The sequence below is a fragment of the Fimicolochytrium jonesii genome (genome assembly GCF_025526975.1).
Source record: "Fimicolochytrium jonesii strain JEL569 chromosome Unknown EV422scaffold_16, whole genome shotgun sequence".
Classification (NCBI taxonomy): domain Eukaryota; kingdom Fungi; phylum Chytridiomycota; class Chytridiomycetes; order Spizellomycetales; family Powellomycetaceae; genus Fimicolochytrium; species Fimicolochytrium jonesii.
This window is the reverse complement of record NW_026515683.1, coordinates 665,733-690,402: the sequence shown is the minus strand read 5'-3', so window position 1 is coordinate 690,402 and position 24,670 is coordinate 665,733. Positions and strand designations below refer to the sequence as shown.

The following is a 24,670-nucleotide window of genomic DNA, read 5'->3' as shown; positions in this document are numbered from 1 at the left end:
TGGAAACAGGGGTATGGGGTGAAGGAAGAAGACGGGCCAGGTGGTGATGTCCAAGACGCAACAATCAGGGGTGAAGATAAGCGCCGAGGCTGTGGCTCCAAGGTGATGGTCTGGACCATTCCGATCAGCCTAACCCTCCTTCCCTTTACGTAGCCAGGGGAATGCTCGGCCATCGCTGCGTCCAGCTGATGAGCGTCTCTGCTAATAGCTGCCGACAACAAGGGTCAAAAATGTCCAGAATGGGGGCCATTTGTGATCAAGGCTCCGGGTCCATGATCGCTGATGTGGCCCGGTCGATCCATAATGCTTCCGCCCGCCTATGGCCAACGCGAACATCTTGGATGAAACGCTCGGTGACGGCTGCATGGTACACCACACCTGGTTTCCCGTCACGCGTAGAAGGAGGATGGGCCAGGAATGGTTCCAGCCAGCCTGCTGCGCTATGCTGATGCCCTCAGCGCACACCTGGGCCTCGGCATCCCTTTTATCTTCATCGCGTTGAATCTACGCGAAAATAGAAATTCATAAGATCCTAATGTCAGATCATCCACCTCATTCTGCTACATACCTTTATAAGTGCGACTCTCCTGATGAATCCCCCGGTGGCGGTTTTCTTGACAACCATCAAGTTTGCCTTTGCCACCTTTTGGACATTCTGAACAGCCAGGCTCATCTTGTGCTGTCAACTGTTACGGAAAAGACACAGGAAAGAAAGAAAAACAGGTAAGATTAGAAATGTCATGCGACATCGCGCCATGGGCTTTCTTCCTTACAGCACCAGCAACCCCGCAGGATCCAGGATCCCCTGCAAAAAGTCGTTCACCATGGAACCAACCAAAGCTTCGTCCCGAGGCTTGGTTGTCGCCGCAAGGAAAGCTCTATCGTAAAAGCTTGTTCTGGAGGCGGCTGGCGCAGCCTTATAAGCTTCTTGATCCACAGAAGTCTTTGTGACGTGCTGATTGCTGGCCACCCAGTTCGTGCACTTTTCAGGAGTCCATTTGGGGGGAGGAACCAGTTGTTTGACGGTTCGGTCCCAAAAACATATGTTCAGATGTTCAAGTCCTTTCCAAGTCCAGCCCGACGCTGACATTCGCACCATGAACCGCTTGCGTGGCGGCTCCTCCCATTCGCTAAATTTCTTAAGGAAAGTGGCTTGTATTTAATAAACCTCACTTTTGACCTCCCCGACGCCATGTTTCTTTAGTTGAGCCAGATGCAAACGCACTGCATCTTCAGTTTCGAGCCGCGTCAATCCATAGTGACCAGACTGGACGAAACGAAATAGGTTGGCTGCTTTGACATCCACTGACGCTCCCGGTGTTCGGACAATTCCATTGAGGATCTTTACCACTACTGCGGGAATCTCCTCCGGAAACTCTTGGGACGCAATGAACGACGCGGTCGGGCCTTTCGAATTAAGTGGCAGTCACCCCAGCAAGCGGGACTGTGTCTTTCTGCGAAGGTTCACGCTTTCCCCCACATCGTTCAGTCCACAAGCCGCTTTCCTTCTTTTCCTTTTTTTTTTTTTTCGGTCAACAATGCGCAGTCAACAATGAGCAACTTGGGGCTATTATGGGGGTGACGGTGAGGCATATGAAGTTCTTCTCCACACTTTCGTAACTGACAGGTCCTGTGCACTGCCAAATTGCGTATATAAAGCTCCCGAACCTCGTCGGCACCTACAGCAACCTTGACATCAAATTCAAGCTGCTACATTCTCTCCTCCGTTCTGCTAAACAAGCCGCTACTCCGATTCACTTCCCAATGTCATCGCGCAGGTCTATTCCCCTTTCCCTAGGAAGGGACGACCTCTTCGTTAGAAACCCTGCGAAGGTCGACTTTGCAACCGAGGTCTTACCGAAAGCTCTAGTCCAACTTGTGAGGGCCCCAGCCGCCGAGGAATGGATTGGGAAAAACGATATCCACTTGATGTATTCTGGAGTTGTTGCAGACCCCGATGCAACCCCACCAACCGCTCCTGGACTTCCTCCCGCCGCCATCGACCTGTCATCGCACAATAGTCGTGTGCTGTTTCTGGCATACCGTAGCCCGACCCAACAGCCCGTGTGCCTATTGTGTTCTGTCCAGAAGTCAGTACTCAAGTTGCATGGTAAGTTGGTGCACTTCGATTTCCTTTTCCATTTTCTCATGTTCACCTGACGGTTTTGAGGAGTAGATTTCACGACGCTAGCCGCGCCTGCTCCCGGTGCTGCAGCTGCACCTGCTGCAACCAGGCTTACGCCTGACAGCGGCCCTCCTCCTTCGCCCGCGGCCACGGCTTTAGCAGCGGCACAGACAACAACGGGACCGGTCACAACGGCACCGGTCACAACGGCACTGGTCACAACGGCGTCATATGCTGCCGTAGCAGCTACTGCCCTTTCTGTACTCACTGCACTTCCCAGAGTGGCTGCCGACTACAGCCCCGCGGTATCGCACCTTGTCAGGGAGGCAGTTACTCACCCAGGTGACGCTGTCGGCGCTGTTCTTGGTGCCACCCTGGATCCCATCGCGGCTATTGAGCAGGTCCAAGCTTTGACGCAGTCTGCCACACTCAACCGTGAGCGAGGGAATGTGAGTGGAAACGCAAGAGGAAACGCTGCATAGAGTCCAAGCAGCCCACTCTAATGCTTCCACATAGGCTTTCCTAGAAGGCAATGAAATTGATCTTTCGACACCCCCATGGGATACAGAGAGTGTAGAAGTTGCTATGGATGAAGACGACATGGAAATTCTCCATCAGCTTACACCTGCCCCGACAAATGTCGCTACCGTAACATCGTTTGCTCAATTGGCACAGTTCATCAGAACCGAGCTCAGAACCGAGCTCCGAACCGAGCTCCGAACCGAGCTCCAACCCATTAGAGCCCAATTGGGGAGAGTCGAGTCCACGGTTGGCCTATTGTACGAGAGGGTCATCCGGTCAGATATGGTTGATTTCCTCGAGCAAGAATGGGATATAAAAATTCTGAACCCGCGCGGGGTTCAATTGCAAGCCAGAGGATTTGTCTACGCAGGGCGCGGCACCGATTCGGGTACGTCCAATTTATGCACTTATTTGATCTGATGTTATGTTATTGAGTATTTCCCTTAGCTACGTTGGAGTTCCCCTTTCGGCGCCTTTGGTCGATTTTAAGGAACCAGCACGCGCAGCATTGGCAGTCTCATGACATCCCATTGTCCTTGAGACCGCTGCGTCTTGAGGTCAACGGTCTCTTCTATGCTCATAAGGAGGGGCTCGGGAGAGCCTTTGTCTCTCCGACTTCCGGTGACATCCCCACACCGCTTGGCACGACGATTCCACCGGTGGGCGTGCGGACTTTGCCGCAGTCGCCAGACTGCAACGCCCTCGTTGTCGTCGAGATCACGACCAGCCCGTTGCGTGTTGGGGGAACGGTCACGAAAAAGAAATTCGCCCAAATGGAGCGAATTATGATCTTTATGAGTCAGTACTACGGCATTCGCGAGGAAAGGATGTACGTCTGTCTTATCTGCATGAGGCCGCTAGCCCTTGAACCAGTTGCCTTCCGCGATGATGTGCTGCAATTGTACCCGAACTGTTTTCCCGTTTTGCAGCAGTTGGCAAGCCGCAGGCGGTTCATGGTGTATGTTATGTAACTGGGAGGTGCCGTATCTTGAATTCCCGACCTATCATCCTCCTCTCTCTATTATGTACACTGTGGGCTGTATCGATTCAGTAATTGTCCAATAATTTCTTCGGCTTAGGGCTTTGGTTAAAACCTTGATCCATCTCACTTAACCTTCGACAATGCGCATTGAAACTTTCGCCTTGGAAAAGTCCCAACTTCACCCCGTTTCGTCCTTAAATCTCAAGATGAATTCTATTCGAACACTCTTGAAGTCAGTGAGCGACCTTTACTCTGACTATCCAGTAACCCGCTCATCATCCGCGCCTACGGGGCCTACGGTACGGGTTTCTTCTCGGCCTTCCATTTCGCCTGCTCAGCTCTTCCCTATCGCTCCTCGCCAAGATGCGCCGCTGACTTGAATCACCTTTCACCTCTAAACTTTTTTGCGCCACACGCAGGCGTTATCCGCTCGAATCCCACTTTTGCCATCGAACCGCTGCCGCTGGTGACGCGCAGGTTTCGTGGCTCGTTTTGGCGCATGTGCGGTGAGTTGTAGATGGGGATCGCGAAGTTACGCCGAATGGAGATCTTCACACAAGAGCCATAGCATCGCGTCACCCAGCGTGGAACGCCTATTATTAAAGAGTACAAGATCTCGCCTTCGGCGGCGTTGCCGCCTCCCCAAAGGCCATATGCATTGCATGTAGAGGGTGATTGTTGACTTGGGAACGTAAGAGTTTCTTTAATAGAAAACGCATGTCCTGCTCTGGCAGTGATTTAAGGAGTGTCGATGCAGGTTGATTAATGTTGCAACACGTATCATTGGCCGAGGAAATGCTATAACCTATCGCAAACGCAAGCGATGTCCTCTCCCTTTTATCCTTTCAGAAGTGGGAACCGGTCGAAAATATCTGCCGGAATCGTCCAGTTGCCAGCATCCCACGGATCTCCATGACATCGAGCACGGAACTATCAATTCCTCACACAGGGCATTCATGTCCACTTGCGCCCCGTATTGCAGTATCTTGTCTCGGAGTACAAAACATGGGACGGAATTTGCACATTTTGACACGATATCTGGCTCTATGGTGGCTGGGCAGCAGGTAGATGGTGGTGCATTGAGCGATGGCGTCGTGGGCTGCTGATTATCCTATCGACGTATCTCAGTACTTCCTTCGATGATGTGAATATCAGAACAGTGGGCTCCACCAACCTGGACGACTTCTTCGTTCCGCCGGAACGAACCAGCAACCCGCAACTCAGCAAGCGCTCTTGCAGCGAGCATAACAGCATCGTTCACGCCTTCATGGCCAATAACCTCTGTGTCTTGCGGAAACCAGGCAGAAAAAGCAAGAGCCAGTAACTGCCGAAGTTGCTGGTTGTCCTGCTCCAAGGTGGAAATCCGAGTCTGAAGGCTTCTGGTGTCCTCCTGTTGTCGGGAAAGTTCTTGCGCCTTACGCTCTATAGAAAGGGTGTTATTTGCAGTGGCAGATACAGCTACAGGGGCAAAGTAGACGACACTGACCTCGGAGTGCTTGCTGTGCTTTACGGTTTTTTTCCCGCCTCCAGGCTGGCATATCGGTTATGAACGGGTTGGGTTTGGCACCCACTTTCTTTTTACTGGTCCTTCCTTGTGGTGGCGAATCTTCATTTGGCACGGAAGTTGGTGGTGCACTGTCCGCCATATTTACTCTGAGAAGGCGGTAAAAGTGATGGTTTGTCCGTGAGGTGAATTGTAGGTAGCTTGAACAAACAAGAAGTGTATATACAGCGTAGGTGGCCACCGTTTCGGAGGGAGGGGTTATGGGCGAAAGTTGCCGGGGGCTTGCGTTAGGGTTGAAGCTCAGCCAATCAGCGTTCGTTGCTGATGACAGGCTGTGCTTGCCAGCTAGCCCTCGCGCGTCGCAACACCGACTTGATCTCGAGGAGACACGGCCTTTGTCCCTTGACTGTATGGTCTCCTCACAGAATGGCAGATTCCGTGCAACAAGTTTGGCAATTGCGGAAGAGATGCTGGCCAGGGAGAGTGCAGGGAGGGCCCGAGGAAAGTTGCGCAAACGCGCAATGGGATTAGGACTTACCTGCTCCTCCTGCAACAGCATATTCGGCACCGTTTCCACCTCCGGCTTGTGGGTACCCGAGGATGCCAGTGAACACGTATGTCCTCCCCCTCCCTCGAACCGAGCAAGCGTACGCAGTGGCTGTCCCTTCTGACAGACGTGAAGTTCATTTGTTTCCTTTCCAACTCTGCTGTATGGCACAGGGACATCTTGCAAACGAACCAGCACACAAAAACAGACGACAGCACCCCATTCACGTCTGCCGCCTCTTGTCATATCGACACAGCTGAGAGTCATGGCTCGCCTATGCCAGCAATGGACATCCATGCGAAGGCGGTGGCGCTACATGCCGGCGTTGAATCGGCAGCCAGAGCAGGGATAGTGTCACACCATTCATATACCTGCACGAAGCGAATCCAGGGGCACAGATGATGCGGAACAGGTTGAGCCACCGGATCGAAATTGAATTACCTGTGCCTTGCCCACGGCGATTGCCCGAATGCGACAACCTGCTGCTTAGATCCTTCTATCCGCTTATGCCCGTGGCTCCGTTTGTATAGGATGCCCTCGCCAAAACGGATAATCGGCTCTCTACTATACCGACGTCGATATCCTGCGGAATCTCCTTGCCAAGATCAAACTTGAACGTCGTATGGTTTCGCTCTGTCGACCCCCCCTTCTCGAAACGCCGGGGTCCGTGGTAGCTTCAAGAGCAATGTCGAAATAACCATGTCAGCATCTACTCCTTGACATCCCCACCAAGTTCAAAGCAGCACAAATCGGGCATGGGATACCTCACAGTTGCTTTCCTTTCCTTCTCCAATTCAAAATTAGTGAAAACATTCGACGGCCAGCGAGATCATGATGATACGCGTAGAACCATGCGTTCATATTCCATCTCGTTTCCTCTTCTGGTGTGCTGATACTTGAGGGCAGCAGTGCGATTGTGACTGTTGTAGACTTGCTTTGATAGCGAGACGGGCGAGTGTTAGAGCGTACTGTGCGGTCAATAAAGCGCCAAAGCGTTGAAGGGATGCCTGCTTAGGGTTGAGGCAGCGAGCGTCAAGTTCAAAGGGTTCCCTTCCTGCAATAGTGTCGATTTGCGCGCCGTATATTTCATACCGCTCCGCTGGGAAGGCGGCTGGGCGTTTCTGGAGGAGCGGAGCACCCGGTTATCACAAGGAGCACCCGCGCAGAATCTGCACTGCCAAACCTGCACTCGTCCACCACACCGCCAACCATGATGCGCTTGCCCACCAGCTGCGTACGAGTGCTTATAAGAGCGCGCGAGCATGGTCTTCGCCATGGCCTGCTAAGTGGAGGATAACCGTTGAGGGACAAAAGAGACCGCTCTCCCCCTTTTCGAAACGCCCTTTTCCTTAAAAGCACACTCAAAGCTCCTCCCCAATGACTGCGACGACCTTTCCGACGCCTCCCGACGCCGTACTCGCTACGCTCGAATCAAAAGTCAGTCCAAACAAAACCCTCCCTCTCGCCGAACACCTCGCCCGCTACGACCTCGTCCCGGGCCTCCAGCTCGCAGTGTTCCACAAGGGGAAGATCATATGGACAAAGAACTATGGCGTGCGCGCCGCGGACTCGCACCCGGTTATCAAAGTCGACGACGACACGCAGTTCCAGGCCGCGTCCATCAGCAAGCCTGTGACGGCAGTAGCCGTGCTCCGGTTGGTGGAGAAGGGCGTCCTGAACTTGGACGTTGATGTGAACGATTACCTCAAGCGCTGGAAACTGCCCACTGCTACTGCAACCTCCGGCCTGAAAACCACGCTACGGTTGCTGTTGTCCCATCGGGCGGGACTCAATGGGGATAACTTCGATGGGTATGCCAGGAACGACCCGCACCTTCCAGATGTCGTCGGCGTCTTGAACGGTGATGGCAACTGCCCGAAAACCGTCATTGATTCTATCCCGGGTTACTACCGCTACTCTGGCGCCGGTTACGAGATCGTCCAACTGGTGATGGAGGACGTGTGTGGCAAGCCGTTCGCGGAACTCATGGACGACTTGGTCTTGACGCCGGCAGGTATGACTCGCTCGACATTCCGCGTTTGCGTCGACACGCCGCCTTCCGACAATCACGCCTTGAGCCACCCCTTCTGTGACGCGACGATATCAGGTGGATACCTCGTATATCCGGAGTCGGCTGCTGCGGGCCTGTGGACCACCGCTGTCGATCTTGTCAAGTTTGCGTTGGCCATTGGACGGTCTGTTCAGCCGGTTTTGCTGACGAGTGGAGGCGTTATTTATCCGCCGGGCAGTGCGCTACTTACCACTGCCTCCGCCGCGGAATATATCACACTGGCCGGCGGCGAGCACGACCCATCTACGAAGCATATGGCGCTTGGCATCATGCGTCAAGGCAAGGCAGACCGCATGCGGCTTTCTGTAAGTTTCCACATTCCTCCTCCCCCGCCTGTCCTCTATGAGAAAGCTTACTGACCAGATCAACCTCCTTCCAGCACAACGGCGGCAACCTCGGCTTCATCAGTACCTTCCAACTCAACCCGCACTCCGGGTTTGGTTTCGCCACCCTCATCAACGGGCAAAGCAGCCGGCGGTGGGATGAGATCAGCGCCGCGCTCGAGGAGATATATGAGTGGCCGGATGTCCTGCCACCTGCTGTGGATGTTGGTGGTTCAACCCTCGAGAAGGACGACGTGCAATTTGATCTTCTCGCAGGGACGTATGGAAGTGCGGCAGGTGGCGATGTGGTTGTGTCAAAGGATGGGACGTGCGCGTTTACGCTGGCAGAGGGTCCGTTTGCGCTGCGAAGGAGGGTCGGGACGACTACGTTTGGAGTGGATGGGTTTGCTGAGACGGTTTTAGAGTTTGCGATGTCCAACGGTATGGATCAACCGGCCGCTAGCGTTAGCATCCGGTCAGGTTTCAACAGTGTGGAAGCCAAGCGGCGTTCTTGAAGGCCTTTACAATGTCGTCCGCTCCGTAGGGCCTGTTTATATTAGGCATTACATGTAGAGTGAATGCATTGCACCTTGACTAGAAACCCCCCCTCGGATTGAGAGATCTATAATGTGGATCAGAAGAGCGTCTTGCCTTTCATTTGGCCACTCGCCACCTTGCAAGTTGCAAAACAAAAGGACGCTTCAGAGGCAGCTTCAGAGGTCTGCACTTGGCGGACGAAGCCACTGGCCCTCAAGCCCACGAAGAGCACACCCCGCCAAATTAGGGTTAGTTCACTTGATAACCCCTTTCTGACTTGCGGCTTGATCATGGAAAATGATGACCTGCGAGCGGAATGAGGCGGTGCAATCTGGGCTCCTGGCGGGAAAGTCGGCTGTGAAGTTTCGGTACCCTTCGGTGGATGGATGTCAACGGTCGTCGCGGATATGTTTGCCGCGCACGACGCGTGTGTCATCGCGAGACCATCGACCAACTCTGCCAACTCACCAACGAGAGCCGAAGGGCTCAACCACCACTTAATGCGCCAAATGGTGAAGCCCTTTGACCGCCTTGTCTGATGCCCTGTCAAGCCCTGTTGAAACTTTTACGTCCTGATGCGCCAGACCTATCCAAAGGGCAGAGCACATGTTCGCGCGCCACTTCTGTGTCACGCACTTTCCACGCCTTGTTGGATGCTGCGTAGGCCACTTTTGCGTCCTGCGGCGCGGACACAAAAGTACGTTTGATATCATATGGCAGGAGGGGCACCGGCAAGCCACGATTCTGTCCTTTGTTGTGCACACTGCAGGCAGCAACCGTATATTGTTGGAGCTGACGGCCGGCAGTAGCACTGCAACAACTCAGGGTCCTGTGTAAGCCACTTCAAGCACAAAACCCTCTGAAACGGCAGGCAGGGTACCCGACTTCGCCCTTTGTCGTGCAGGCGGCAACCGTAAAATTGATGCAGCTGACGGCCGGCAGTGGCACTGCAGCAATTGATGTCCTCTGTACTGTAAGCTACTTTTACGTTCTGCGACGGGACACGACCAAAAAATCCTTTGAAATGGCAGGCAGAGGCACCTGCAAGCTATGACCCTCTGCCCTTTGTCCTGCAGGCGGCAACTGTAAATCGATTCAGCTGATGGAGCGGCAGTAGCACCGCAAGGCAGGTGCTTTGGCATGCGGACTTCACTAGCACGCCTATAAATGGAGAAGGGCTTCAGCGATCATGGCTGCCAACCCGCTAGTCCTTTGGTTCAACGCACCGATCATTTCCGCACCGCCCGCATTTTCGAATACTATTGCGCTTACGGTTTGGAGAAGTTCCTTTCGAGATTTTTCCTCTGACTTATAATGCATCTGACAATGCACTTCCTCGCCGTGGCATCTGCTCTCCTAATCGTGTCCGCTTCAGCAGCTCCAGCGACGAAACGTCAAAGCAGCGATTATTGTAAGCATGGTGCACCATCGCATGATAACCCATGCTTTGCGTGTCAAGCCGTTCAAAACTGACCAATGACTCTCCCTATGACCATTCACAGCCATTCGGATCATTGTCCCCACCGCCTCCACAACCTACCGCCGCGGTCAAACAGTCTCTGTGGACTGGGACGCAACCCGCATCACCCCGCCCTACACGCCGTGGGCTTCATCATCCTGCGAGGTGTACGTCGAGAAAAGTTCAACGGGCAGCGGCCCCACTACCCGGTTTGGGCCGAAGGGCGGGGCGGTGCCTTGTGGATATGGAACAGTTTGGTTCAAGGTTCCGCTGGATGCGGCTGAAGGGCATGACTGGCAGGCGCGTGTGTTTGCGTTTAGCGAGCCGCGGCACGCCCATCAGGCACCGTTTGCTAGGGCTGCGTCGGAGCTGTTTAGTATTGAAGGACAGTAGACCCAGCGTTTTCACAAGGGGATCCGGAACCCGTCCGGCTGAACGTCGTGTTCAAATCCGGATGCGAGGAGGGACATAGCATGTAGTCGAGAGTTCTTGTCTTTGTTCGTCATTGTAGGAATGGAGCATACACATGTATAGCGCCCAGCTCGACGTACATACATACATACATACTACATCGCCTTCCCGGGGCCACACGGGAAGGCATACTCTGGAATGAGTTCCGACGGCCTGCAGAACTTCAGAAGCAGCCCATTATTATTGCCAGGGACTGCGCAAACGTACAGTCTATGCGCACTGTGGAAGCTTCCCCATGACCAGCGGCCGCCCTACTTACAACGCCAACGAGAATCGAAAGTTCGATGGCTGGTCCACCGTCTACTCCGCTCCCAACCGGCTCCTGTATGGCAGTGTAAACTGCTGGGCCACCGTCCATAAAAGCAAGCCCGCTGGGCCTTGTCCTCTCCCGCAAGCGACTGAACAGAAGTGACCATCTCCATCGAAGCTGTCCTGTACCTATCGAAAACGACCCACACCATGACCAAGACCACCTTCCAGCAGGCCTGCGAGGCCTACATTGAAGCTCACGCTCAGAAGAGACACTACTCTGGGGCTGGTATGTGACGGCAGCAGCTGCAGTTGTCTTCTTAAGGGTTTCTCGCTTGTGCACGACGATTCACTGACCTCCTTGAAACTGGCTGCAGTCCTCGTTGCAAAAGGGTCCGGTCGAGACGACCAGGAAGTTCTGTTCTCCAAGGCGTACGGGCTCGCCAATCGAGAATGGGACGTGCCAAATACCATTGACACAAAGTTCAGGATCGGCAGGTGAGATCGCTTTTGCAGGCGAGGAATGTCTTTCGCACGACGCTGATCCTAGGTGCTCAGTGTGACAAAGCAGTTCACAGCGGCGGCCGTCCTTCGCCTGGTGGAGCAAGGAAAGCTGGACCTCGACGCCCCCATGTCAACATACCTGTCCTCCCCAGTGTTCCCTGCCGACAAAGGCGATATCCTGACAGCGTTCCTCCTCCTCACCCACCAAAGCGGGCTACCAAATTGCACCGATTTGCCGGAATACGAGAGCGCCATTGCTCGCAAACTGCATGCCGCCCCTGTGGACACGCTCGCCTATTTCAAGGACTTGCCGTTTGAGTTCGAACCGGGGACAAAAGTCGCTTACTCCAACTCGAACTATCAGGTGCTGACCGTCCTCATTGAGACCGTCTCGGGCGAGGGCTGGGTCGATGTCCTGCGCAAGGAGGTTCTGGAGCCGCTCGGTCTGAACGACACTGGCGTAGAGGTCTCTTCGAAGCTGCTGAAACACCGTGCAAGCGGATACGAACTGGAAGACGGAAAAATTCAGAACGCCTCGTATGTGGACATGGGCTTTCCCCTCGGCGCCGGGGCCATGTATTCAACCGTCGGTGATCTGCATCGCTGGACCGTCGCGCTCGCCGAACCCGGTCGACTGCTGAGCCAGAAATCGCTGGACCGCATGTATAATGTTCCCGCTGTGTTCCCTGATCCCAAGAACGAGAACACATGGTGGGGTTGCGGCCTGATGTGTGAAATGGATGCGACGGGGCTCCGTCGCATCGAGCACGGTGGTTCCATAAATGGTGCGTTCAAACGTCCCGCGAGCTTCAGCTTCCTCATGTGTGCAGGTTCTTTTGGACGGCGGTCCCGTTCCCGGGGACGCCGTTGAACCTACATTTACCTCTCTCTGTTTTCACTCGTGCTTATCCTCATTCGTCTCACCCCCAGGCTTCGTCTCGAAGGTCGGTCGCATCGAGCTTGCCAACACATCGACGGCAAACGAGGAGACTTCCGACGACGCCTCTTCAACCGGCATCCAGGATTCCCTCATCGTCATCGTCCTCGCCAACAATGGTGGTTGCGGTGTCGGCGACATCTACTCCACCCTCCCCAAACTGTACGCCGGTGAAGAGGTAGCCCCACCAGAAGATCTCATCCGCCTCGGGTCCATTTCCCCCGACGTTCTCGCCAGCCTCGCGGGTGAGTACGCTAACGCCGCAAAAGGGATCGCAATCGAGTTCGAGCCCGCCAAGGATGACAAAGGGCGCGACGTTCTGGACGCATTTATCATTGACGCCAAGGGGAAACGGGCGGAGAAGAAGATGGTGTTTGCGCCGCAAGATGAGGAGGTGTGGTACCAGATTGACGCTCCGGCGTTGGTGTTTACGTTTCAACGCGAGGATGGAAAGGTTGTGAGGACGTCAACAAAGAGCGGGACGGTCTTAAAAAGGAAAGCTGTAAAGCCTTCGGAATAGGTAGAGCATATTAGCGTACGATCGAGGCGAAATTTGGACGGCGTAATCGTATTGATACAAGTGACTATCTGAAGCTTCAGCTGGTTGGCGAAACGTAAAGACATGCACGTCCTGTGCTTCATTGCCAGGAACTTGGAGATAAGGCCCGCTGCACATCAAGAGCGGGCCCCCTCGAGACATATCCCTCAGCCGTCTCATGCTCGCAAGCTACCAATCCGTAAAGAGTCAAAGTAGGGCATGGCGGATCCCGTCGACGAGGGCGATATCAAGAGTTCACGCCCACATAGAGGACATGAAGGACGATGCCAAATACGAGCAGCAACGGGTGGTCCACCCTTCATGTAAGAAACGACAAACACCATGTAGCGACGGCAGAGACTAGGAAAGCTTGAGGCGTTTCATCTTGCGCGCCACCATTTATATCTATAGTCTAGGATATACAGTACGCTTGTGGAACATTGGGAGATTCAGACTGGGGTTCCCAATGTTCCATCCCAGCACAATCCGTGTCCTTTTTGACGCGTTCATCCCTCTTACTAAGGCCAAGGAAGTGAATCCACGCTCCCACCTCCTGTCCCTCTCCTCTCACTCCTGCCAGGGGAGTCTAATGCAGGTTGCTGTTTTGCCGGAAATTGCAAGGGGTTGAGGCCCAGCGGAGTTTTGTCTGTTCCAGGCCTACTTGTTTTTTTTGGACGCCCTAAGTGTCCCTCAAACTCTCCTTCGCGATGGTCATCCAGACCTCGGTATCCTGACGCTCGGATCACAGGTATGCCTCCACGGAGCAGGTGGTGGCGAGGAGGCGACAGCTCGAAGGCACGGCGACTCGTCGGCGAGGCTATCCGCGCCGCAACTATTGTTGAGATTTTACGGGATGTTGTCAGGTACTTGGACACCGCGCATCTCGCGCATGGAAGGGAATGGGCGTACGTTGACTAAACGCAGCAGTCGTTGGAGGAGCTTTCCTACATAGCGTCTATTGCTTCAGGTATGAGAGGATGTAAACCCCGCATTTCTCGAAGGCGCTTTCCGATAGGGCATATTGGTATTGGTTGTGACAGGAGAATGTACATGCAGAATGGGTTTAGTACTGGTGGTGGGGATAGCAAAGAACAGGAACAAGTAGATAGTTTTCGAGGGTCTCACTACGGATGGGACAGGGGGAAGCTAGCGCCCAGATCAAACCCTGGAAGCAGGCGTACGCTTCACGACAAAGTCCACATTCCGAAGCAAAGCCACGGACACGGCGTAGAGTACCGAAAACACGATAACGGGAACGTAACCGATATGGAAGGCCTTCACCATCACCGCAATAATGGCTGAGTTCTCCTCCGGGTATTGCGCATGGTGATCCGCCAACTGCAACCCGGTGTCAAGGACATCCTCCGGTAGCACGCCCTGCAAGTCCTTCTTCAAGATCGTGGTGAAGATGGACGTCAACAGCGCCGTGGCGAACGTTCCACCTAGTGTGCGGATGAAACTGAGAAACCCGCTGATCCCCGCAACCTCATGCGGTTGCACGCTCATAGGCCCGACGACCACCGCGGGCTGATAGAGGATGCCGACGCCAAGGCCCATGAGGATGCTGAGCACCAACGCGAGGCCGATGGGGCTGGTCTCGTTGGCGGCGAGCATAGCCGCCGATCCCGCGCAAACGAGCGCGGCGCCAAGCACGCCGATGAGACGCACACGTCCCGTCCGCGAGATCAGTTGACTGCCCCCGACGGAGGAGATCCCCGCCGCGACATTGAGGGCTAGCATCTGTAATCCAGTCGCTTCGAGTGACGCGTCCTTGATGTTGAGGAAGTATTTGGGCAAGTAGAACACGGAGCCGAACAGCGCGGCGCCGCAGACAAAGTTGAGGACGACGGCAAAGGGAATGTTCCACCGCTTAAAGAGGCGGAGATCGACAACGGGCTGACGCGCGCGGAAGAGTTCCCAGTAGCAAAATACAGGGATGAGCACCGCGGCGGCGACGAAGAGGATGACGATGAACGGCGACGACCATGTGTATTCCTGTCCACCTAGTTCGATTGCGATGCAAATACACGCCGCGATGCCCACCACCAACACCGACCCCACATAATCGACTTCACGTAATTTCGACCGGATGGAACCCTTGGTGGGCGGGAACCGCATGAACATGACCGCGATGCCGAAGGTGATGGCGTTCAGCATCAAAGTAATCCAGTACGTCCATCTCCAGGTCGTGTGCACGGACAGCACCGCGCCAACATATGGCCCAATCGCGAGCCCGAACGATAGCGACATGTTGAATAGGCCTAGCCATGTCCCGCGCGTCAACGGGGTCGTGGTGTCGAGAACGATAATCAGTCCAACAGTCTGACGACCCGCTGCCCCGATGCCTTGCAGCAATCTCGCGACGATCAGCGAGGACATGGATTGTGCTAACGCGCACCAGAGTGTGCCGGCGAAGAAAACGACAAGTGTGCTGTTGAACATGGTCTGGCGGCCGAAGATGTCGGTGAGCTTGCCGAGCAGGGTTTGCGTCACGGTGAAGCCGAGGAGGTAGGAGGTGGCGATCCAGTTCATTTGTTGCTCTTTTGCGAATTCTTGGCTGGCTGCGTGCATCGTTCTGAACAGGGACGAACGCATCCATTTTAGTTTCCCGTGGCGATGTGAGTCATGAGCAGGAGGCAAACTTACGTGGTGGCAGTCGTCTCATTGAAAAACGCGGCGAAGTTGCCCACCCAGATGCCGACCATGATCCACAGGAAAGTGGCTCTGGGTAACTCGACCGATGGGCGGGGGGACCCCCGGGCGTCTTCCTTACTCGGCCCGCTGAAGGTCATGTCGTCCTGGACTAGTGATGGTGGCACGTCTGTGACCTTGACATCGTCAGACCTCGTCTCGTTGCTTGCATCCAGGGATGTTGTTGTGAGTTGAGGGTCTTTCTTCGGCATTGCGGCTCCACTAGAGTTCTGAAAATGAGAGGGATGAAGGCCGTTGCGTTGGATGCTGCGCTGGATACTGCAAACGCAACGACAGTGGCAGCCGGCCCCGGCTTTTATAAGCGCCGCATCGAACTGAAGGATTGCTCATGAAGTGAGAGATCTTGAGCCCCAGAATCCTCGACATGCGAACGATTGTTGAGTAGGAGAACCTTCGCCGCCGTCGTCGTCGTGGGCATAGGCTGGATTTCTAATGCGAAGAGCGAGCTGTACGCATTTAGTATCCCTGGGATTCTTGCTTCCCCTTGCCCAGTTGCCCACTTTTCTTTCCATCGCCAACTTTATTTTTGTGGCCCGACGCCCAAAACAATTCAAGTGGAAGTTCATGAACGGCGCTGCGGAACACGCGTAAGAAGCGCGTTCGCGTGCCTTACGCCGATTTGTAAGCGACTACTTCCCACGCGTTTTTTTTGGGAGGAAGCGTTCAAGGGAGGCGAGACCTACATGCAACACATGCACGCCGGACACAGACCGCATCCAGAAAAAAGTTGCGAATGTTGACGTTATTGTTCACGAGAAACTTGGGCAGAGCTTTATACCGTGCATGGTTGTGTGTGTACAGTATGACATTCGGACTATTACGCCAACGTTGCAAGAATTGAATACATGAATAGTGGATGGGGGTATGTGCGAACTATAATCTAAAGCCTGGGGTGCGGCCAGAAAGCTACAAAGATGGGGCCAGCCCAGCTACGTGGGTTCTAAACCACGATGGAAGATCCTCTACGGCTTCGGCGACATCTCATTGTAAAACACGTTCAACGGGTCATACGCCCTCTTGACCTGCACCAACCGCGGCCAATTCCCGCCATAATGCGATGCCGGCGAGAAATCCGAGTCGATGTACCCCGCATAATGCAACCCACTCGCCAACGGCACCAGCGTGGCTTTCAGCTTGGCGTAGAAGGCGTCGACGGATGGGTACGTCTGTGTGTTGTCGACGGGGTATTGTACGCCGTATTGGATGCTGAAGAGCGTGCCCGCGCGATGTGGGTACGGTGTGGCGTCGGTGGGGACGGCCCAGAGAGCGCTCTGCGGGCCAAACGCCTCGAACTGCACGAGCACGCCCGTCGCCTCGGCGGGGATCTCCCTCAGAACCTGCGTCAACCGTGTCAACGTGGTCATGTCAAGGTTCTGGTGGTAATACTCCGCCGTCAACTTGCGGTTCGTCCGCCACGCCGCCTGCAACCGCGTCGGATTCTGCAAGGCGTTGATGGCGGCGTCGGGAGTGTCGGAAGCCACGCCTGCTGTGGCCGCGCGCGCTTGCACGACGCTAACTTGCTGGAACCCCGATCCAAGGGTCGGGATGGAGAAGAAGCCCGCTTCGCCAAGGAGTTGCTGGAGACGGTCGGTGGTGCCGAGGTAGTGGACGTTGAACCCGAATCCGCCGGGGTAGGGATTGTCGGCCCACAGGGTGAGTTGCACGGTGAGTTCCGCGGGCATGGTGGGGATCCATTTCTGGAAGAGGTCGACGACTTGGGGGAGCTGATCCAGGCGGTAGCCAATCCCACCGATAGCGTTCTGCGGTGCGGAGACGAGGGAGAGTTTGAGTTGCGTGACGATACCCAGGTTGCCGCCGCCTCCACCGCGGAGACCCCAGAACAGGTCTGGGTTCTGCGATTTGTTGGCGATGAGCACGGTGCCGTTGGCGTTCACAACGCGGAACTCGAGGACGTGGTCGGCGGCGATGCCGTACTTGCGCGCCAACATGCCGTAGCCGCCCACAGCGCTGTGGCCGCCGAGCCCGACGGTCGGGCAGGTGCCACCCGGGAAGGTCCAGGACGGGTCACTTTGTCGACCGAGTGAGGCGTATAAGTTGCCGAGGCGGATACCGGCGCCGACGACGGCGGTGTGTTCTTGCTCATCAATTCGCACGGTTGTCAAAGAGGAAACGTCGACGATCACGGAGGTTTTGCCGTCGAAGGATGACATGGCTTCGTAGGAGTGGCCGCCGGATCGGGCGACGGGGACAGCATGGTTAAGAACGGCACAGTTCACGGCGCCTTGCACATGCTCCTCGCCCGTGGCGTAGAGGATCACGTTAGGAAACCGTTGGCGGTGGATGTTGATCCCGTTCTTCTCGTTCGCGTAGGCGCCTGGTGTAGAGGATGGGACGACGAGCTCAGGTGTGCCGGGGATCGATTGCAGGCAGGTGAGCAGGCTGGCTGCCGGGTCGACGGCGGCACCGATGGCGGTGGAGATGAGGCCGGCGGTAGCTAGCAACAGCGCGAAGGCGGTAGTTGTTTGTGGGCAGCGCATCGTTGTGGGGCCTGTTGGTGGAGGACTGCCGGGATGGGGATGAGAGGGGTGGAGCTTGCTTTCGTTGAGGTTTTATAACGCGTCATGGTGGGATCTAAACTCCGCAATGTGGAGAGTCCAAGCGTTGCCTATCGCAAGCCATCGCCAGTGCGATCGGGAACCCGAAAAAAAAAGGTGTCTGAGGTGTATTAAGGGGTGTAGGTGGTTGCGTTGAAAGAGCTAGACCCCAATAGATTGATGAATATTTGATGTACGCTAGGAAGTTTTCTTCCCAATTGGAAAAGATCAACGAGTGGTCTCTTAAAAACGCGCATGAACAAGCCTTCGGAGGGTTGGAAGCCTCGTTTGGCACTCAAAGATTTCGTGCGCAAAAGGTGGAATTTTTTAGATCGATGGCTTTGTTACACTGCTTATCCAGAATGTGGTTGGCGTCGTTGAGGGTTTTTCTCCGAGTCAGCACTGAGCAGATTGTCAGGATTTGATGAGCAGAGGACTTCAATAATGTGGGCATTATGTGGGCATGCGGCGATCGATATTGGGCTGGCGAAAGACGGCAAGCGGAGACCAAGAAGGCAGCCCACTGCGTGCTGAGAAGGAACACCGCGCCCATCGGTTATTGCGGAAGCGATTTCGATGTACATTTGATAACCAGCGTATATAGGAGACCACGGAGAGTACATATATGTACATCAGTCCGCCGACAAAAAGATACCCATCAGCGTTACGGCGAACATTTTCAACGCCCGTTGGCTAAAAACACGAAAAAGTTGGCGCGGATTTCTTCCTTCGTTCAGTCTCACGCTTTATGAACCAACGAACGGTGCTATACTCCGGATTACCGGAGTCACCGTTCCCATTCAAAGGGAAAATGCCGAGTTCGGTAAACGCAAGAGGATGAGATGGAAAAGGGAAAGGCGTGCGTTGCAGCTGTTGCGGTGGCCTTTTCTGTTGCGTGAGTCATGATGATGGCTGACATAATCACAGGCTCAAAACACGAAACACACACGGTTTTTGGCGTTCTTGTAAATGAAGTGGAGTCCTGTGAACCCAAGTGGCCGACCCCCATGCAAACCCTTTCAGCACGACCGCTGGCCCAGGACAGGACTGACAGCTGGCCGGTGACTTCTGGGTTGCACAGGGAGGATCAACAACCCGTCGTAACGAGATATCTGGCAGCGTACTGTAAGTATTATCGGACATAGCTATCAAGGCAAAGGGGAATTCCCCACCGCAAATCCCCTACCATAAATCCCCAGTACCCAGGAAATCGCTCGGGTCAGGCTCAACTTATGACTGCAGCCGCAATGAATGGTCGGACCAGACAGCCGCCTTCAATGCACATACAGCGCTGATGGGAATGTGGGGCTCTCGAACGAAACCACCAACATGGGAAAATAAAACTACGCCAGCAAGACGAATGATCGGCTGAGCAGTAGAGACAAAACCCGATATAAGACCTGCGGAGAATGTCCACCATCAACTGCCATCCAGCCCCGATCGGACCCTTCTCAGTTGCTTTCATCCGCGTCGACGACGAGGACAACATTGCCTCGCTTCTTTCCCGACTCCACGTAGGCGTGTGCCTCAGACGCCGCTTCCCACCCATACGCCTTGTCCATCACGGGTTTGAGAATGCCTTCTTTCAACATGACAACAAGATCGTCCCAATCTTCCAAACTACCCTTCCCGGCCTCGAACGCCACTCGTTTGTCCGAAGGGGTGAACAGGAGACCCTGCAACATGGTTCTGAGATTGAGGTTGCCGAGCAGATACCGACCGCCGGATTTCAGTAGATGGTGCGAGAAGGGGCCCGTGGATGGAACGTCGATGACCACATCGTATTGCCGACCAGATTTGAGGTAATCCTCCTTCGTGTAGTCTACAAAGTGATCAACACCGACGGCGCGCATTGTGTCAAACTTTTCTTCCACATCCACCCCGGTCACCACCGCTCCGAGATGCTTCAGGAGCTGCACGGCAAACGTCCCGATGCTGCCCGCCGCGCCCACGACGAGCACGTGGTCGCCGGGTTTCACCTTCGCGGCCTTGACGAGATGCACTGCTTCCAATCCTCCAGTCGGCGATGCAGCCGCCTCCTGAAACGTCAGGTTCGAAGGTTTGAATGCGATTCTTCCCCCCGTACCACCCGCGCCTCTGCTCGGCCACTCCTTGAGGACGTACTCGGCATCGGCTCCGAAGGGCCAGCCCGTGGACCCGAACACGGCGTCACCGAGGGCGACTCCCTCGCATCCTTCGCCGACCTCTGCAACGACGCCCGAGAATTCCTGTCCCAAGACCCGAAACCTTGTAGGTTTCGTGATGCCGACGATCAAACGCAACATCAGGTTGAAGATCGAGGGCAGCGGCATCTCTGCCTTGCGAAGTTCCGTGTCTCCCACCGTCAGACCGGCCGCTTTGACTTTAACAAGGATTTGGTTGCGGTTGGGTACGGGTTTCGGGAGTTGACCTATTTTGAGGACGGTGGGATCCCCGTACGCCGTCCAGAGCACGGCCTTCATCATCGAGGCCATCGTACGGTTTCCGAAGATTTTTTGACCGTCGGTGGGCACCAAGATACGGTCGTTTGTTCCAAAAGTGGATATACCTCGGTAAGCAGTTGGCTCTGGTAGGCTCAGGTTGCGTAATGTTGTGTGGGTCTAACCCGGTCAGTAAGAATTGAAATGTCCCAGCACAACGAAGGGCAAAAGACAAGCGAGACATCACGCGGAATAGGGCACAGTTACTAAACACGGTGGAAACGGCTTGCAACTGATAGATAGATGCGTACGAGGAGATTACATGAATCGTCTCAGCAGCGTTGGCGATAATGGAGTGGATTCTCTGAACAGGACCCCTACGCTCAGCCATCTCACATGTGCACGCACTGTTTCTCTCCTGCAGGAGTCTGTCAGGGGTTTGGTTAGGCAAAGTCCGCCATCACCGAACCTCGTATTTTCGTACTTATACAGCCCAATGTCGTGATAACTACATTAGCTAGGGGTATGTACAGTACGCTCTGCAGATGAGCCAGAAGGTACCTCTATGATTACGCCGGGAAAAGATGTGGATTGCGTAGCGCTGCCAGCATAGGTTCGGAGCGACCGGCAATGGGAACAAGAAACGGCTTCCACGGTCTCACTCATCGCATCGATTGGGAATGCGTTCCAGCAGACCTGTCCCACTTCCAATTTCCCGAGCTTTTTACTCTGCATGGCAATAGATCATGCACTCCACCGCGCTTTGACGGGGTGACATTCCTCACACGTTTTGTTCCCGCGCTCAAGAGCACGTCTCTCCGGCTTACGCTCCGGCCTACGTTCCGTAGGGATGTGCACTGGCTAATTGCGGCCACGAAGGGAGGTAGCGGCAGTAAACACACACTTGATCTCGCGAAAACCGCCAAACGCCGAGCCCATTCCTACGTCCCGTACGTCGGATAGCTTCCGCGCCAAGCATCATGCGTTTGCGGGGCTTCCGCGCCGTTCAGATCATCCTTCACGAAATACGGCAGAACAAGCGCTGCCAACTCATCCACCACCTTCACGACGCCCTCCGGCACCCGCTCGCCGAACGCCGCCCGCAGGATCTCCCCCACATCGTGCGGACTCATATGTGTCGCCGTGCCCTCCGGACCCCACCGGAACGGGTACGTCACCCACTTCGGCTCGCGAATCGCATCCGCGCCCGTGAGGAAATCGGCGGAGATGAGCTCGTACTTCTGCGAGCAATCGAGGATCCTGCCCCCCTCCGCGGTATCGTTGCGGAGCTCGAACTCGATCCCCGCGGGTATACCCCCCGGCGGAACCTTGTGGTACTCCGAGGGGTTCAAGCCCGGGGAGGCGTAATTGGCGTGGCCGTTGAGAGACGAGTACACGATTGGGTGTGTAGCTCTCAATAATTTGAAATTGCTGTATATCTCGTCCCGGGTGTAGAAGCGGCCCTTGGCATGCTGCGACAGCCAAACCCCACTCATCTCCTTGGACTGGTGATCGATCCGGACGACAATGCATTCCCAATCCCCAAAATGCTCGCCGAGGGGCTCGAGGACCACGTCGCCGGAATGAACGATTTTGTTGAAGACTAGGCCGTTGATGTGCGCGGAGCCGGGGCCGTTGTACGCGGAGAAGAGCCAGAATTGGAGGTCGGTGTAGGTCTGACCCGGGACCCAGTGCGCGCGGACGTAGGCCTTTGCGGCAGTGAAATCGCCGGCTTTGGCTGCCTCCAAGTCGAGACGTAGCCAGTACTCCCCGGGATCTCCGCTCTGGGGCAACTGATCGACGGTCGGATGGGGGATCTCGGCGCCGCGTTTGGACACGAGCGTAGCATGCTGGAGAAAGTACTCGACGGAGGTGTTGTTGTACTTTTCGTCCGGGTGGAGAAGCAACGTAGGTCCATAGGTCCCTATTGCCCTTTCGAGTTCTTCTCGGGTCAGAGGTACGGACACCTCCGAGATGATAAACTTCTCCCAAGGCCCGACCGAGGTCGAACAGTTGACCACCCCAAACCCGACTGGGTATCCTGTCCCGCGTTGCCCTTCTCGGCCATCCATGCGCAGATAGATATCCGGAAAGGCCACCGATGAGATCGCCGTGGTCCCGTCAGCTTGCGGCTCAAGCTTGAATTGCGCCAACGGCCCACAACCGAGTTGACAACCAACAACACCAGCGCCGGCGTCAGCGTCACAGTGCCCCTGCACGTCGTCCCCGTCCATTTTCAGATACACGTTCGGAAACGCAACAGAGACAATACCCATCGTCCCATCCGCCGCACTCTTCAGCTGAAACTCCTCCAAACCGCTTACAGCCACCCGTTCCTGGCAGTTCACAGACCCGCTTGAGGGATCGACTCCGGCGCCATCGATGCGGAGATAGCAGTCTGGGAAGGTTGCGGAACGGATGTGGACGTTGGTGGATGGGGAGAGTGGGAACGTTTTTGGTTTGGAGAAGAAATGCGGGATTTTGGGGAGCGGGATGGGTGGGAAGACGCACAACATGGTTCTTGGTTGGTCGCTGTGCTTTCGCTGTTGAGAAGAGTGTTTGGGGACACCTGGATGAGGAGCGGGGGGGGGGGGGGTGCCCTCGCTGAGCTTTTATAGCGACGGACTTTCCCTAAGGGATTGCAGCAAAGCGCACGTCGCTGAGGGACGACCGTCACACCGCCGCATCGTTGTGGGAGGACTCGCACAAATGACGAGGCCATCACGTTGCCCGCACGCTGTCGAAATCTCTCCGCATCACAAGCAGAAATATGGATGTCACGTGCATTGACGGCTGTCGAATTTTTGGTCCGCCCCTCCTTGTCTCTTTCCTTGGACTTGTTGATTCGGACGCTGCTTCTTTTACCTGTGTGCTGCGTCCCCTGGACTAAACCCCAAGCTCCCCAGCCCGCATCCTTCCCCCCCATTGCCAAAAACTGCGCCAAAGCTCAACAATGTTGCACGCCCGTCATATCCTGCGTTCACGGCCTCTCCGCCTTCAAGCTGGTCTACAGCGTCCACTTTTCGACAGCTCTTTCAGCACTGCAAACAAGACTTTCCTTTCGGTGCCTCGCATTGCAGGGCTCCCGTCTATCAAGTTCTATCAAATCATCCGCTCTTACACTGCCAACACCGGAAACGCTGGAGAGGCTCCCACTGTGTCTCCTCCCGACGCAAAGAAAGAGACGCACGACGAAAACACCGTCGCCAGCGCAGAAGGCGACAAGGACGACGAAGATCCCGGCGCACTCCCTTCCCCGCGCCCGCACTGGATGTCCGCCGACGGCACATTCGGCGATCCCTCTCGCATCAGTATCTGGGCGCACTGGAAGCAAGGCGACGAGTTCGGCAAGCACCTGCGCGAAGAGAAGAACGCCCAGGCGGCCTTGAGAAGCTGGGCTGCCCAGATGGAGGACAAAGCAAAGGAACTGAGGCGCGGGGCGGAGATTTTGGACGAAGCGGGGATCGATCTGGGTGGACAAGGTGATACGCATATGGCGGAGATCAGCGTAGGCAATATCGATCCGAAAACGTACTGGACACTGGTTACCGAGTGTGGGGACACGTTCTCTCCCGAGGTGTGCTACTGGAGCGAGCATGCGGAATGGCTGGCGGATGAGCAGGGTGGGGATTGGACTAAGGAGAAGGAGTTGGAGAGGTTGGAAATGTTTTTTTCTTTCATGCCGAAAGGTTACAAGCTCCCGTGGGTGATTTTGAAACGATAGGATGGGTTAGCGCCGGTGCCGCGAGACCATCAGCATTTTGGCCCGGCTAAGGCGGGGGCGCAAGTAGGCTTATTCTTCCATTTGCTTATTGCTCTTGACCTATCCTCGCAAAACTATAGTACGCTTCCGTAGATTATGAAAGTCCCCATCTTCTCAGTATGATTTTCTGATCTCTGTATGCAGCGGGATGCGGCGTAGCACCCATGATCAATCAAAATTGGGTCTAATGGAAATGAGGGAGCGAAGCGATGTTGATGCTACATTCTTCGAAATGCCCGCTTCATACTACGTTCAGAGAAAGCGCCCAGTCTGGGTGATACCCTTCCTAGAACGCCCACCTGCTTTTTGGGACCCGCCCAATTTCTCCCGGGTGTCATTGTCCGACATAAGAAGCCTTGCTATAAGCCTACACTTCAGCTGCAGAAGGCCGATACTTACGTAGCTGGTCTATACGTGCCGGCTGTGTTTGCTTGAAAGAAGCAATGTTGCC

The 24,670-nt window shown here is 55.2% G+C and overlaps 10 protein-coding genes across 10 annotated transcripts; 5 read left to right on the top strand and 5 right to left on the bottom strand.

Annotated features, from left to right (window-relative positions):
- The first annotated feature begins 1,618 nt into the window (after positions 1–1,618).
- On the top strand, positions 1,619–3,418 carry EV422DRAFT_106679 (uncharacterized protein). The gene is made up of 3 exons (XM_053064556.1): positions 1,619–2,110; positions 2,177–2,574; positions 2,642–3,418. The coding sequence occupies exons 1-3, from the start codon at positions 1,765–1,767 to the stop codon at positions 3,065–3,067; spliced, it is 1,170 nt and encodes a 389-aa protein (XP_052924627.1). The 5' UTR covers positions 1,619–1,764; the 3' UTR covers positions 3,068–3,418.
- Positions 3,419–4,221: 803 nt separating this feature from the next.
- Positions 4,222–5,439, bottom strand: EV422DRAFT_106705 (uncharacterized protein). The gene is made up of 3 exons (XM_053064557.1): positions 5,116–5,439; positions 4,804–5,051; positions 4,222–4,740 (listed from the first exon to the last, which is right to left on the bottom strand). Exons 1-3 carry the CDS (start codon positions 5,273–5,275, stop codon positions 4,435–4,437), a joined length of 714 nt encoding a protein of 237 aa, XP_052924626.1. The 5' UTR covers positions 5,276–5,439; the 3' UTR covers positions 4,222–4,434.
- A 1,618-nt stretch (positions 5,440–7,057) lies between these two features.
- On the top strand, positions 7,058–8,589 carry EV422DRAFT_568728 (beta-lactamase/transpeptidase-like protein; the record flags this gene model as incomplete). The annotated part of the gene is made up of 2 exons (XM_053072679.1): positions 7,058–8,056; positions 8,131–8,589. The coding sequence occupies 2 exons, from the start codon at positions 7,058–7,060 to the stop codon at positions 8,587–8,589; spliced, it is 1,458 nt and encodes a 485-aa protein (XP_052924625.1).
- A 1,035-nt stretch (positions 8,590–9,624) lies between these two features.
- EV422DRAFT_106423 (uncharacterized protein) lies at positions 9,625–10,771 on the top strand. Its single transcript, XM_053064553.1, has 3 exons — positions 9,625–9,884; positions 9,987–10,022; positions 10,114–10,771. The coding sequence occupies exons 1-3, from the start codon at positions 9,801–9,803 to the stop codon at positions 10,540–10,542; spliced, it is 549 nt and encodes a 182-aa protein (XP_052924624.1). The 5' UTR covers positions 9,625–9,800; the 3' UTR covers positions 10,543–10,771.
- Positions 10,772–12,416, top strand: EV422DRAFT_106446 (beta-lactamase/transpeptidase-like protein). Its single transcript, XM_053064555.1, has 3 exons — positions 10,772–11,079; positions 11,168–11,288; positions 11,349–12,416. Exons 1-3 carry the CDS (start codon positions 11,001–11,003, stop codon positions 12,163–12,165), a joined length of 1,017 nt encoding a protein of 338 aa, XP_052924623.1. The 5' UTR covers positions 10,772–11,000; the 3' UTR covers positions 12,166–12,416.
- Positions 12,417–13,927: 1,511 nt separating this feature from the next.
- On the bottom strand, positions 13,928–15,474 carry EV422DRAFT_497549 (major facilitator superfamily; the record flags this gene model as incomplete). Its single annotated transcript, XM_053067954.1, has 2 exons — positions 13,928–15,344; positions 15,416–15,474. 2 exons carry the CDS (start codon positions 15,472–15,474, stop codon positions 13,928–13,930), a joined length of 1,476 nt encoding a protein of 491 aa, XP_052924622.1.
- A 771-nt stretch (positions 15,475–16,245) lies between these two features.
- On the bottom strand, positions 16,246–18,235 carry EV422DRAFT_106408 (uncharacterized protein). The gene has a single exon (XM_053064552.1). It carries the CDS (start codon positions 17,977–17,979, stop codon positions 16,444–16,446), a length of 1,536 nt encoding a protein of 511 aa, XP_052924621.1. The 5' UTR covers positions 17,980–18,235; the 3' UTR covers positions 16,246–16,443.
- Positions 18,236–19,116: 881 nt separating this feature from the next.
- Positions 19,117–20,753, bottom strand: EV422DRAFT_534242 (alcohol dehydrogenase zinc-binding domain protein). The gene has a single exon (XM_053070653.1). The coding sequence runs from the start codon at positions 20,508–20,510 to the stop codon at positions 19,488–19,490; it is 1,023 nt and encodes a 340-aa protein (XP_052924620.1). The 5' UTR covers positions 20,511–20,753; the 3' UTR covers positions 19,117–19,487.
- A 662-nt stretch (positions 20,754–21,415) lies between these two features.
- Positions 21,416–22,411, bottom strand: EV422DRAFT_487048 (vacuolar protein sorting-associated protein 62; the record flags this gene model as incomplete). The annotated part of the gene is made up of 1 exon (XM_053067392.1): positions 21,416–22,411. A coding segment is annotated over one exon (996 nt), but the record flags the coding sequence as incomplete, so codon positions are not given.
- Positions 22,412–23,300: 889 nt separating this feature from the next.
- On the top strand, positions 23,301–24,417 carry EV422DRAFT_534238 (uncharacterized protein). The gene has a single exon (XM_053070652.1). It carries the CDS (start codon positions 23,410–23,412, stop codon positions 24,178–24,180), a length of 771 nt encoding a protein of 256 aa, XP_052924618.1. The 5' UTR covers positions 23,301–23,409; the 3' UTR covers positions 24,181–24,417.
- Positions 24,418–24,670: the final 253 nt, after the last annotated feature.